The 12572-nt window shown below is 39.3% G+C and overlaps 1 protein-coding gene across 1 annotated transcript in view; it reads left to right on the top strand.

Annotated features, from left to right (window-relative positions):
* Positions 1-12572, top strand: part of LOC128704496 (venom carboxylesterase-6-like) — an 81812-nt gene that overhangs the window by 18980 nt on the left and 50260 nt on the right. Inside the window, exons 7-8 of the mRNA XM_070079794.1 lie at positions 394-566; positions 12255-12411. Coding sequence (XP_069935895.1) covers positions 394-566; positions 12255-12411 — 330 coding nt within the window. The remainder of the gene's footprint in view (positions 1-393; positions 567-12254; positions 12412-12572) is intronic.

The raw sequence follows: 12572 nt of genomic DNA, 5'->3' as shown, positions 1-12572 counted from the left end.
ATATATATGCATGTGCGTGTCTGTGAAGTGTGACCAAAGTGTAAGTAGGAGCAGCAAGATATCCCTGTTATCTAGCGTGTTTATGAGACAGAAAAAGAAACCAGCAATCCTACCATCATTCAAAACAGTTACAGGTTTTTGTTTCACAGTCATCTGGCAGGACGGTAGTACTTCCCTGGGTGGTTGCTGTCTACCAACCTACTACCTATATATATATATATATATGTATGTATATATATATATATGTATATATATTAATGCTAGACAAGATTTTCATCCCCGTGACTAGTCTTACATTATCTCTCAGTCCACAAAAGGACTCGAACCTGCGCACTCTACATCAAAGTACAGAGTATTATTACATAGCTCTGTTTTTCCTTACCATGTCAACAGCGGTTCTCATGTTCCCGGAAGTGAAGGAGCCTCTGACACAAGATCTGAATACCATCGGATCTGTCGCTATGAACTTCGACGACGAGGACCCCAGTCTTAAACTTGCTGAGCGAGCCTTCGAACACTACCATTGTGGTCACATCAGTGTAAATGCTTCCAAGCCTCTGGTCAAGGTCAAAAATATGTCTGTATCTTCAAATAATGGGATATGAAAATGGAGAACACCCCTTTGAGACAAATGCAACTAGCATATTACCATTTTGGAAAGACTACACGTGTCACAAAAGCTCTTTTATTTAGACAGCAATTCTCTCTTCGTTGAGCTTTATAAAGTCGTAGGTATTTCATTAAGCTTTTGACAAAGATGCGTTGTGTCAGTATAAACATCTTTAATTTTTTTCTCTAACATAAAGACTGGCACAAAATAATTTAAATTAGAATTCAAAATATAGTTTATTTCTTGTCTCCAAGTGGGTTTTTTGGTTTTCATCTACTAGTGTTAACCATACTTTCATTGCATGAATAAATATATTTACAAATATCTCACATTTTGGAAACTTTGAATGTTTCAAGCCATTCTGGGCCATCATCGTCACAAAAAATACGATAAATTTGCGAAAAAAATAATGAAAGACAGAACCAAAAAAGGAAAGAGATCCATGGCCAGCTGGCCCAGTGGCTAGCGCGTCGGTCTGGAGTTTTATGTCTCTCTGAACGCAGGTTCCATCCCCGTCCGTGGTATGATTTTAAGTGGATTGAGATACCGACATGATGGAGGAGAGAGAAAAGTGTTTATATGGAATCCCTTATTGTCCACATATTGCCACATCTCTCAAGGTCACATATAAATAAATCTGCCATAATAGATTAAGACGCGGTGAGACGAAGAGAACTGTCACAATGACTCAGCATAGTCATCACTGCTACCAGTAAAGGTATGCAATACCGATAATTTAATGTAGAATTACCTACAAAATGTTCGGTAAAAGGACACATGTGCAACTAATATGACATTTTATTGTGGCAACGTTTCGCTCTCCAGGAGTTTTATCAAGCCGTTACGGTTTGACAAGGCTCCTGGACAGCGAAACGTTGTCACAATAAAATGTCACATAAGCTACACTTGTGTCCTTTTACCTAACAACTTAATGTATCACAGACACAACTAGACAGAAACACGAGCAACCTAACTACCCTATAGGAATACAATCTCTCATGCCAAAGATGGCAAAAAAAACGACATTTTTAAGACAAAGACACCATTAACTCATAACACAGATACGGAAGTAGAATAAACAATTAACAACGCCTGCATTATAAACTAATTACCACATATAATGAAATAAATTTTGTCAATAATGATACCCAGAAGAGTCCTTGAATCTACACTAATAAGTCTATCCCGAAATATCAATGAGATGTTCCATAACATAGATTTTTTTGTAACCAAAAAAAAGGCACAATACCATGACTGGGACAATATACAAATAACCCGCACGTAGAAGAGAGGAGCTTACGACGACGTTTCGGTCCGACTTGGAACATTTGCAAAAGGTGACTTTGTAAATGGTCAAAGTCGAATCGAAACGTCATCGTAAGCTCCTCTCTTCTATGTACGGGTTATTTGTGTATAATCTTTTTGCCACGAAAGTACTTGGATCTTCGTGAATCAGTGTCACCTGACGCGCACCCCATCAGCTCTTCACCTCACTGTTGCTTACTATATACATTTCTCACCAGTTTTATGTGAATGAAGAATAAAAATTCACAAACCCGTGGCTGGAACAGTGCACCAAAAATCCGCACTTAGGAGAGCAACGTTAGGATGAGGTTTCGGTCTATTCTGAACTACTGTCAAATCTCAACTGAGAAAGTAAAACGTTCTACATGGTTTATCAGGTCGTGGCCCGGGTCTTCTCCAAGTAATACACTGTTTACAGTGTATTACTTGGAGAAGTAATACACTTCTCCAAGTAATACACTTTTTACAGCCCTACGACGAGGGTAGTGGTGAGAGTAAAACGCAGGAGAGGCAAGATATAAGGGAATAAGGAAGAGGAGCATAATAGTAATAGTGGCAGCAGTAGTAATAGTAGTATTTGGCAGTGGTTAATGTTTGCGATGTGCTAAAGTCTACTGTATGGGTGAAACGTCAACAAATGATTCCATTGAACCACAAGTGTCTCTGTTTACAAAGAAGGCTGTACTTCTAATTTACTTTACAACAAACGGAGCTATTAAAGCAACTGATTAACCTCACACACTAATTAAGAGACAAGGATTGTCTAAACAGCACAAAAGTAGATGTAGGTAAAAAAAAAAAACAGATAATCAGCCCGATTTAAGAGATTACTAAATAAAATTCTGATAGAAGAAAATGTGAAGCAATTAATAAATGATCCTTCATACTAACAATGCTATACTACTGTCTTTTTTCTCTATTAATTTTGACTCTGCCAAATAACCTAGCCTAACTACACTATATTATTGTGATTATAATTACATCCTCAGTTTTTAAAGGAGTAGATACGTAAGCAGGCGGAAGGCCTCGGTCAGATGACCAAAAGATCCAGCTGTGGGACATCATATGACCCACGTCAGGAAACACTTGTCTTGTTTCTTGACCAATATTACCTAACTAACCTAACCTAATGTTCTTAATACCTTATGCTACATATTATTAAATAATATCGGGGAATATAAGAAGACAAATATAAACCATACCACGGGCGGGGATGGAACCCGCGATCAGAGAGTCTCAAAACTCGCAATCGTGTCATTACGATTTCGTGAGTCAAGACAGATATAAATTGACGAAATTTCTAACCTAGAAAAAATAAGAAATATTCATTTTGAATAAATACCGGATATAGAAAATTAAGGTTTTCGCAAGAGAGTTGTATAAACAAACCATACCACGGGTGGGGTTTGAACCAGCGGTCATAGTCTCTCAAAACTCCAGACAGTCGCGCTAGCCACTGGGCCAACTAGCATGTATCTTAATAAAAATAAGATACCAGATATATTAAGCATGTGTCCCAAATTTGTTTGCAACAGATAAGTGAACTGTAGATTTAAATACAAATGTACACAATACACCATAGATATAAATACAAATGAACTTCTGCAAACCCTATTCGGGCCTAGTTCCTAGGCCTTCTGTGCATCCATATGCTCATGCGCTACCATCCATAGGATGGATACGTGGTGCACAATAAACTAGCCACTTCCGTGGCAAAATATAATCTAGTTTTAGATGAGTGAGATATACTACCAGTTAATATCACTGACGCAAATCCATTGAGTATCTTTAAGAAAAAAAATAGGAAATATGTATGAATGAAAAGATTTCAGTGTGATGAGTTGCGTTTCAGTGGACTGAAGAATTACCACAGTGCTCAGCTCTTATATGTTCTGCAGTGCTCAATTATATGTTCTGCAGTGCTCAATTATATGTTCTGCAGTGCTCAGTTATATGTTCTGCAGTGCTCAGTTATATGTTCTGCAGTGCTCAGTTATATGTTCTGCAGTGCTCAGTTAAATGTTCTGCAGTGCTCAATTATATGTTCTGCAGTGCTCAGTTATATGTTCTGCAGTGCTCAGTTATATGTTCTGCAGTGCTCAGTTATATGTTCTGCAGTGCTCAATTATATGTTCTGCAGTGCTCAATTATATGTTCTGCAGTGCTCAATTATATGTTCTGCAGTGCTCAATTATATGTTCTGCAGTGCTCAATTATATGTTCTGCAGTGCTCAATTATATGTTCTGCAGTGCTTGTGAGAAAAAAGTTTAATAGATAGGAGTAGCGATATAGTAACAATAGTTTCATTGCCGGCTACTTGTTAAGGTAGGGTAAGTCACGCTCCCGCTATCCCTCCCCCTTTTTCCCCCTTCCCCTTTTTCCCCCTCCCCGAAAGTGATAGTTTGCTTGCCGTCTACTTGTTAAGGTAAGGTAAGTCTAGCTCCCGCTATTCCCGCATTTCCCCCCCCACCCAGAAAGTGATAGTTTTATTGCCAGCTGCTTGTTAAGGTAGGGTCAGTCTAGCTCCCGCTATCCCTTCCCCTCCTTCCCCATCCCCCCCGAAAGGTGACGTGTGGGGCTCCGGTCCAAACAGTAATCACTAGACTTACAGCTCCCAGCACTACTCTTGGATGACAGAGAGGGTCACCTGCCAATCAACGAGTAGAATTGAAGGAGACGGACTAACTTTCTGAGATATCCCAAATTTTGATCCACTTACCTGTTTGTGTATGAAAGTAGCAGGATATAACCCCTCATCATTGCAGTGGAGAAAACCTGCTTTCCTGTCATTTGGAAGGATTATTGAAAGCTAGAAAATCTATGAAGAACGAGCCGGTGGGTTGTCATCAACACCTGCGACCCCCCCCCCATCATCAGCTACGGCTACAATTTTAACAACACGCAGTGTCACCAACACCCACGTTTTATATACATTTATATTAGCGTTGAATTCAGTTATCATTTATATTTTTCATTTTTCATTTTCTTTAATGTAGGATCAATATTTCATATTTAAGTGTTTTATATTTTATATTTTCTAAATAATAAATTGTTTATGTTTGTCAGTTTTTGTTCTTTTTCTATTCATTAATTTTCCTGAGGAGGAGCCAGCCTTGGTAATACTGTCTGAAGTTGTTACAGGGCTGAGTAAGCCTTCACAAGTGGCGACCTTGCCAGGATCAACTCTTCTGAATCAAGATTCAGCTCCATCTCGAATCTACCATTGGAACTTCAACGCCGCATACCACAGACGGTTACCACCAGCCATGAGTAATCATTCTCTATGGTACGACTGCAGTACAGGTATTTAAAAGATTTGGTGATTGTTATAGTCTCAATTTATTGTAAATCAAGTCAGGCAGGATATAATATTTAATTCTGCCACCTTTTTGTTCGAGCTTGAAACACTTTGGAGGATTAGACTCTAGGGACCCGAGATTTTCCAGTGACAATTTGTTTCATTGAGCTCTTTATTATATCAAGGGAACTGTTGTAGGGCACTCTTGATTTGTTGGTGAGAAGATTGGATGGTCAAGTGACAACATTCTACTTACTGTTTGCTCGGACCGGCACAGAACCATTCGTTTTCATTAAAACATATTGTTTAATTGAAGCAGGGATCGAGCCCTCTGGTTTACTTACAGTTTGAGCAGAGCAGAAATTGAACCCTCTGTTTTCTTTAATACTCGTTTCATTTCCCCAGATAGTTTAAGTTATTCTTGCAAGCATGGAGGAATACCAGTTTTGGATGAATGCTGGAAGTAAGTTAGGAATAACATGGAAAAATTTAGAATCTTTCATTAGTGCTAAAATCCAGGAAAGGATTGAAAAGGAGAGAGAGAGAGTCGAAAGAGAAGAGGAAAAGGAGAGATTGAGAGATTGAGAAGACAAAAAAGAGCGTGATAGACTTGATCGTGAGGAAAGAGCTAAAGTACGTGAGGAACAAGTTAAATTAAGGGAACTTGAGGAAAGAGCAAAAGATAGAGAATATGAGTTAAGGGAGAGAGAAAAGGATCGCGAGCTCGAACAAGCTCGCCTTGAATTAGAGAATAAAAAGTTAACTTTCTCTCAACAGCAATTAGATGAAGGAATAATGGAACAACTTGCAGCTAGTGCACATATTCCAACACCTAATTTACCTCCCTTCACAGAGGGGGAAGACATAACTTAATACATTATCAGGTTTGAAACCCTCAAGGAAGGTTCCTTGATGTTGGTGAGGGGCTCTTGATTTAGGGAATTGGATCTGTGCTCCAGTTCCCCAAATTAAGCCTGAATGCCTTCCACATCCCCCCAGGCACTGTATAATCCTCCGGGTTTAGCGCTTCCCCCTTGATTATAATAATAATAATATCAGGTTTGAAAATACCGCTACCCTCTGTGAATGGCCTGCTCACACCTGGGCTACCTGGTTTGGAATATTATTTTCTGGTACAGCCTTGAATATCTATGCAACTTTGTCGCAGGATATCATATGTAATTATAATCTACTAAAGAAGGCAATCCTTAAAGCATATAAAAAAACCACTAATTCTTACAGGAAAGATTTCAGGTATGCCACCTTACAGCCTGGTCAGAACTTTCAACAGTTACAGGTAACACTCTTTCGTTTGTTCGAATTTTGGATAGAGAGTTCAGGAATTGATCAGAGTTATGAATCTCTTAGAGACTTGATGGTTGCTGACCAGTCCCTGACAGCTCTTCCTCACCAGATATGAACATTCATTAGAGAACATAACCTGATTAAAGCTGAGGAAGTTGCTGAGGCTGCTGACCTGTATGCTGAGGCTCACAATTCCTATAAAGACCTAAAGGGATCGAACCCTAAGGGCAAGGGTTCATCAGACCTTAAGAAATCAAAGCCTCTAGTGGAAAGTAAAATGACTTCTTTTATTCCTGTTTGTCATTTGTGTGGTGTTAAGGGACATAAACGTCCAGATTGTCCTTCTAAGAAGGTCCAAAAAGTTGGAAGATGTTTTAAAGACTGTAATGACCAAGCACCCTTCTGTTCAGGAACAGTTAATGGACTTAATGTATCTACCATTTTACGAGACACTGGATGCACATGTATAGTCATTTCTGATAAGCTGTTCCCTAATCTTAAAGAAACTCATTCCTCTGCTATACTTTCAGACTACTTGGGCCGTACAGACACTTTTCCTACCATCCGTTGTTACATTAGATCTAAATTGTTCACAGGTTGGTCTGAAGCCGTACTAGCTTCCATTACTTCTTGCTCCGTACTAATAGGTAATGTAAAAGGTGCCATTCTTTCCTCTGAAGTTGACCTTTCATCACCAAAGATGGACATAAGTGTTTCAGATCCTCTTCCTGTAGAGTCAGAGAAGCCCCTCGAAAGTTCAGATGAGACAATGTCTCGCGAGATTCATGTGGGATTAAAAACCAGTGATGCTATACTCGAGGTAGTAGGATCACCGGTTCACTTGTTAGATGAAAGTGAAGTTATCACCTCCGATACCATAAATGTCTTGACTAGGGCTCAGAATAAAGCCCAAGTTCTCCTACTATCCATCCTTTGATTTTCCCTGACTTTAAGCCTTTAGATATATCGAAGGACTCCTTTGTCAATTTACAACGTAATTGCCCTTCTCTTCAGAACTGCCATAATACCGCTAAACAAAATCAAGATATCCAAAGGAAAAACTTTTCATATAAATTTGAATATATAAAAGGTATCTTGTACAAGTCAGTATTCAAATTAAATTCAGATGAGATAGACTATTCCATCTTAGTTGTTCCAAGTCAATGCAGAGAGACGGTTCTTAAAATGGCTCATGACCTGCCAGTGGCCGGACATTTCTCGCATCGTAAAACCTTAAATAAAATTAGGGAAACCTATTTTTGGCCAAAAATGTCCTCAGATGTCACTACCTATTGTAGATCGTGTAAAATTTGTCAACTGTCATCCTCCCGAGGTACCAGGCGAGTACCTATGGTCAAAATGCCAGTCTTTACAGTACCTTTTGAAAGAGTAGCTATTGACATCGTTGGTCCTTTATCTCCACTTTCATCTGGGGGACATAGATATATATTAACATTAGTTGATTATGCTTCGAGTTTCTCTGAAGCCGTTCCCTTAAAGACTATAACTACTACAGAGGTGGCTGAAGCCCTTTTGTCCATTTTCTCCAGAGTGGGAATCCCTAGAGAAATTTTGTCTGACCGTGGGACACAATTCACATCTGACTTAATGCAACATCTATACCAACTTCAGGGAGTGAAGCCTCTCTTCACCACACCCTATCATCCCAGCTGTAATGGGAGGATTGAACGCCAGCATTCGATTCTCAAGTCCATTTTAAGGAAACTTTGCTCCCTTAAACCTAAGGAGTGGCATCGTTACCTACCCTGTGCTTTGTTTGCCATGAGGGAAGTTCCCAGTGACTCTTTAGGGTTTTCACCTTTTGAACTTCTCTATGGTAGACAGGCCAGAGGCCCATTGCCCATCCTTCACGACTTATGGACTAATGAGGAGGTAAATGCTGAGGTTCAGTCTTCTTACCAGTTTCTCCTTGACCTTAGATCCAAACTTGAGAAGACCTCTGACATAGTTTCGAAAAACTTAAGCTTGTCAGTGGACCAATACAAAACCTATTTTGATTCCAAAAGTCAGAGGAGAAGTTTTAAAGTAAGAGATGAAGTTCTGGTACTTTTGCCTATCAAGTCAAATAAATTATTAGTAGCATGGAAAGGTCCATATAAAGAATTAAAAATTTGTGGGAAAGTTGACTACCTCATAGAAGTCAAGGGGAAACCTAAGCTTTATCATATCAACATCCTTAAGAAATATTACCGAAGAAATTCGGTTAACTGCCTTAATAACTTTGACTTAGTTTTTCCACACGAACTTGATACGACAACTGAAGAATGTAAGGTGTGCGTAATTGACACCTCTAACTTAGACTATGATGAAGAACTACATGACTTGGTGACTCTTGACCACTCGGGCACAACAAACATTAATATTAATGAATCTTTGGATGACCATAAGAGACATGAACTACTTCAATGTGTGAGTAACTTTTCAGACGTCTTTACTGATATTCCAGTTGTTACCTTCTCGGTAGTCCATAAGATTGACTTAGTGACGGACAATCCTGTCAAACGAAGATTATACCCAGTTCCAGTTCACCTTAGGGATGCATTTGACCGAGAGGTAGACAAATTATTAAAACTAAAGATCATTGAACCTTCAGTATCTTCATATTGCTCACGAGTAGTCATGGTTAAGAAGGAGGATAATTCATATAGACTTGCTATTGACTTCAGAGGCCTTAATGCTATAACTCGGTGGGATGCTGAGCCTATGCCCTTAATAGATAGCGATCTACACAAATTTTATGACTCTTCCTTCTTTTCAGAGATTGATATTGCGCAGGCATATCATCAAGTAATGTTAGATCCTTCTTCTAAGCACTACACCACTTTTCCTACACACCAAGGACTGATGCAATATTATGCCCTTCGGTTTGGTAACTGCCTGTGCTACCTACGTGAGACTGATGAGAAAGGTCTTGGGAAATATGCCAAATGTTTCAGTATATTTTGATAACATTTACGTAATGACATCCACGTGGGGCGAACATATCCAAACATTAACATCAGTTTTGCGTAGGTTACGCTCACATGGCCTCACTGCCAAGCCGAAGAAATGCTTCCTTGGGTATAACAAGATTAGATATCTTGGACTGATACTTTCTAATAACTCTCTGCAGCCTCTCCCCAGTAAGATCAAAGCTTTATTAGAATTTAAATTCCCCAAAATCAAGAAGCTCATGCGTAGCTTTCTTGGTTCTGTAAATTTTTATGCACGGTTTATCCCGAACCTTACTGATCTTAGGCATCTTATCCGACTTCCTTAAAAAGTCTGTGAAGGAACCTCTTGAACTCTCCGACGTAGCTCGGGAAAAGTTTAATGAGATTAAAAATATCTTCTCGAAAGACCCTATACACTTAAGATTCCAGATATTAATAAAACATTTTGTTTGAGAACTGATGCCTCCAATACTGGCTTAGGTGCATTGCTACTACAATACCATGATGGTACTCCCTTCCCTGTATGCTTCCTAAGCCGGAAACTCCTTCCCGCAGAAACGAGATACTCCACCATAGAAAAGGAATGTTTGGCCCTTGTGTGGGGTATCTCCAAACTTAAATTTTATTTGCTGGGAAAAGAATTCATTTTAGAAACGGACCACAAACCTTTGATATACCTTGAAACTTTTAAGGGAACCAACAGTCGCCTCTTGAGATGGACATTGGCACTCCAGGCTTTTAAGTTCCATATTGTGTATATCAATGGTTCATCCAATTATTTCTCTGACTGGTTAAGTCGTGACAGTCAGTAGAAGATTTGTTGCCTTACGCGACTTCCACATGTTAGAACTTTTTCCTCGCCTATTCTTCTTATACTCCTTGACTATAAGTCTTGGTATGGGGGAGTGTGAGGGAAAAGTTCAATAGATAGGAGTAGCGATATAGTAACAATAGTTTAATCCCCATCCTTTTATCCCCTCCCCAAAAGTGATAGTTTGCTTGCCGGCTAATTGTTAATGTAAGGTAAGTCTAGCTCCCGCTATTCCCGCCTTTCTCCCCCCACCTCGAAAGTGATAGTTTGATTGCCGGCTGCTTGTTAAGGTAGGGTCAGTCTAGCTCCGGCTATCCCTTCCCCTCCTTCCCCTCCCCCGAAAGGTGACGTGTGGGGCTCCGGTCCAAACAGTAATCACTAGACTCACAGCTCCCAGCATTGCTCTTGGATGACAGAGAGGGTCACCTGCCAATCAACGAGTAGAATTGAAGGAGACGGACTAACGTTCTGAGATGTCCCAAATTTTGATCCACTTACCTGTTTGTGTATGCAAGTAGCAGGATATAACCCCTCATCATTGCAGTGGAGAAAACCTGATTTCCTGTCATCTGGAAGGATTATTGAAAGCTAGAAAATCTATGAAGAACGAGCCGGTGGGTTGTCATCAACACCTGCGACCCCCCCCCCATCATCAGCTACGGCTACAATTTTAACAACACGCAGTGTCACCAACACCCACGTTTTATATACATTTATATTAGCGTTGAATTCAGTTATCATTTATATTTTTCATTTTTCATTTTCTTTAATGTAGGATCAATATTTCATATTTAAGTGTTTCATATTTTATATTTTCTAAATAATAAATTGTTTATGTTTGTCAGTTTTTGTTCTTTTTCTATTCATTATTTTTCTTGAGGAGGAGCCAGCCTTGGTAATACTGTCTGAAGTTGTTACAAAGCTGAGTAAGCCTTCACAGTGCTCAATTATATGCTCTGCAGTGCTCAATTATATGCTCTGCAGTGCTCAATTATATGTTCTGCAGCGCTCAATTATATGTTCTGCAGTGCTCAATTATATGTTCTGCAGATTACTGAGATTTATATCAGATTACTTGGATTTATACCAGATTACTGGGATTTATATCAAGAAGTGTAAGCAACAGAAGTCCAGAGGTCATACTGCAGCTTTATACATCATTAGTAAGGCCTCACCTAGATTATGCAGCTCAATTCTGGTCTCCATATTACAGAATGGACATAAATTCGTTAGAAAACATTCAGCGTAGGATGACTAAATTAATACATAGCATTAGAAATCTTCCTTATGAAGAAAGATTGAAGACTCTTAAGTTACATACACTTGTTAGACGAAGAATGAGGGGAGACCTGATCGTAGTGTATAAGTGGAAGATAGGTATTAATAAAGGGGATATTAATAAGGTCTTGAGGATATCTCTCCAAGAGAGAACCCGCAGTAATGGATTTAAATTAGATAAGTTTAGATGTAGAAAGGACATAGGAAAGTATTGGTTTGGAAATAGGGTAGTTGATGAGTGGAACAGTCTACCTAGTTGGGTTATTGAGGCTAGGACTTTGAGTAATTTCAAATTTAGGTTGGATAAATACATGAGTGGGAGGGGTTGGATTTGAGTGGGACTTGCACATCGGAGCTTGTTTCTTGGGTGGCATTGAAAACTGGGTTGGTCAAATGTTTGTTAGTGGGATGAATTGTAAAGGACCTGCCTAGTATGGGCCAACAGGCCTGCTGCAGTGTTCCTCCTTTCTTATGTTCTTATGTTCTTATGTTCAATTATATGTTCTGCAGTGCTCAATTATATGTTCTGCAGTGCTCAATTATATGTTCTGCAGTGCTCAATTATTATATATTTTGCAGTGCTCAATTCTTATACATTTTGCAGTGCTTAATTCTTATATATTTTGCAGTGCTTAATTCTTATATGTTCTGCAGTGCTCAATACTTGTATTCACATGTTGTGACCTGTGCAGCTGTTTGGTGACCGGGGTTTTAACGTGCCTCACCACGAGACAACTCGCCTACACTCCCAGAGTATTGCTCTGGGAAACCTGGTATTCGCTTACGTGCTTCAACACCGTGGCCAGTACAGCCTCACTGACGCTTACAACACTACCATCACAGATCAATGTATGTTTTTCCCCTTGGTTAAATTTAATATGTAAGATCTTTCTAAAATCCATAAAACAGACTGGGAAGGTAGCCTCTCATTAAGAAAATTGCTAAGAAACGATTATTTCTGCCACTTTGAGAACTACGTTAGTCCAGTTATAGCCGAAACCAGTCAAAAT

The sequence above is a fragment of the Cherax quadricarinatus genome, unplaced genomic scaffold (genome assembly GCF_038502225.1).
Source record: "Cherax quadricarinatus isolate ZL_2023a unplaced genomic scaffold, ASM3850222v1 Contig17, whole genome shotgun sequence".
Lineage (NCBI taxonomy): Eukaryota > Metazoa > Arthropoda > Malacostraca > Decapoda > Parastacidae > Cherax > Cherax quadricarinatus.
The sequence above is the reverse complement of the archived record's forward strand: the minus strand, read 5'-3'. Positions and strand labels throughout refer to the sequence as shown.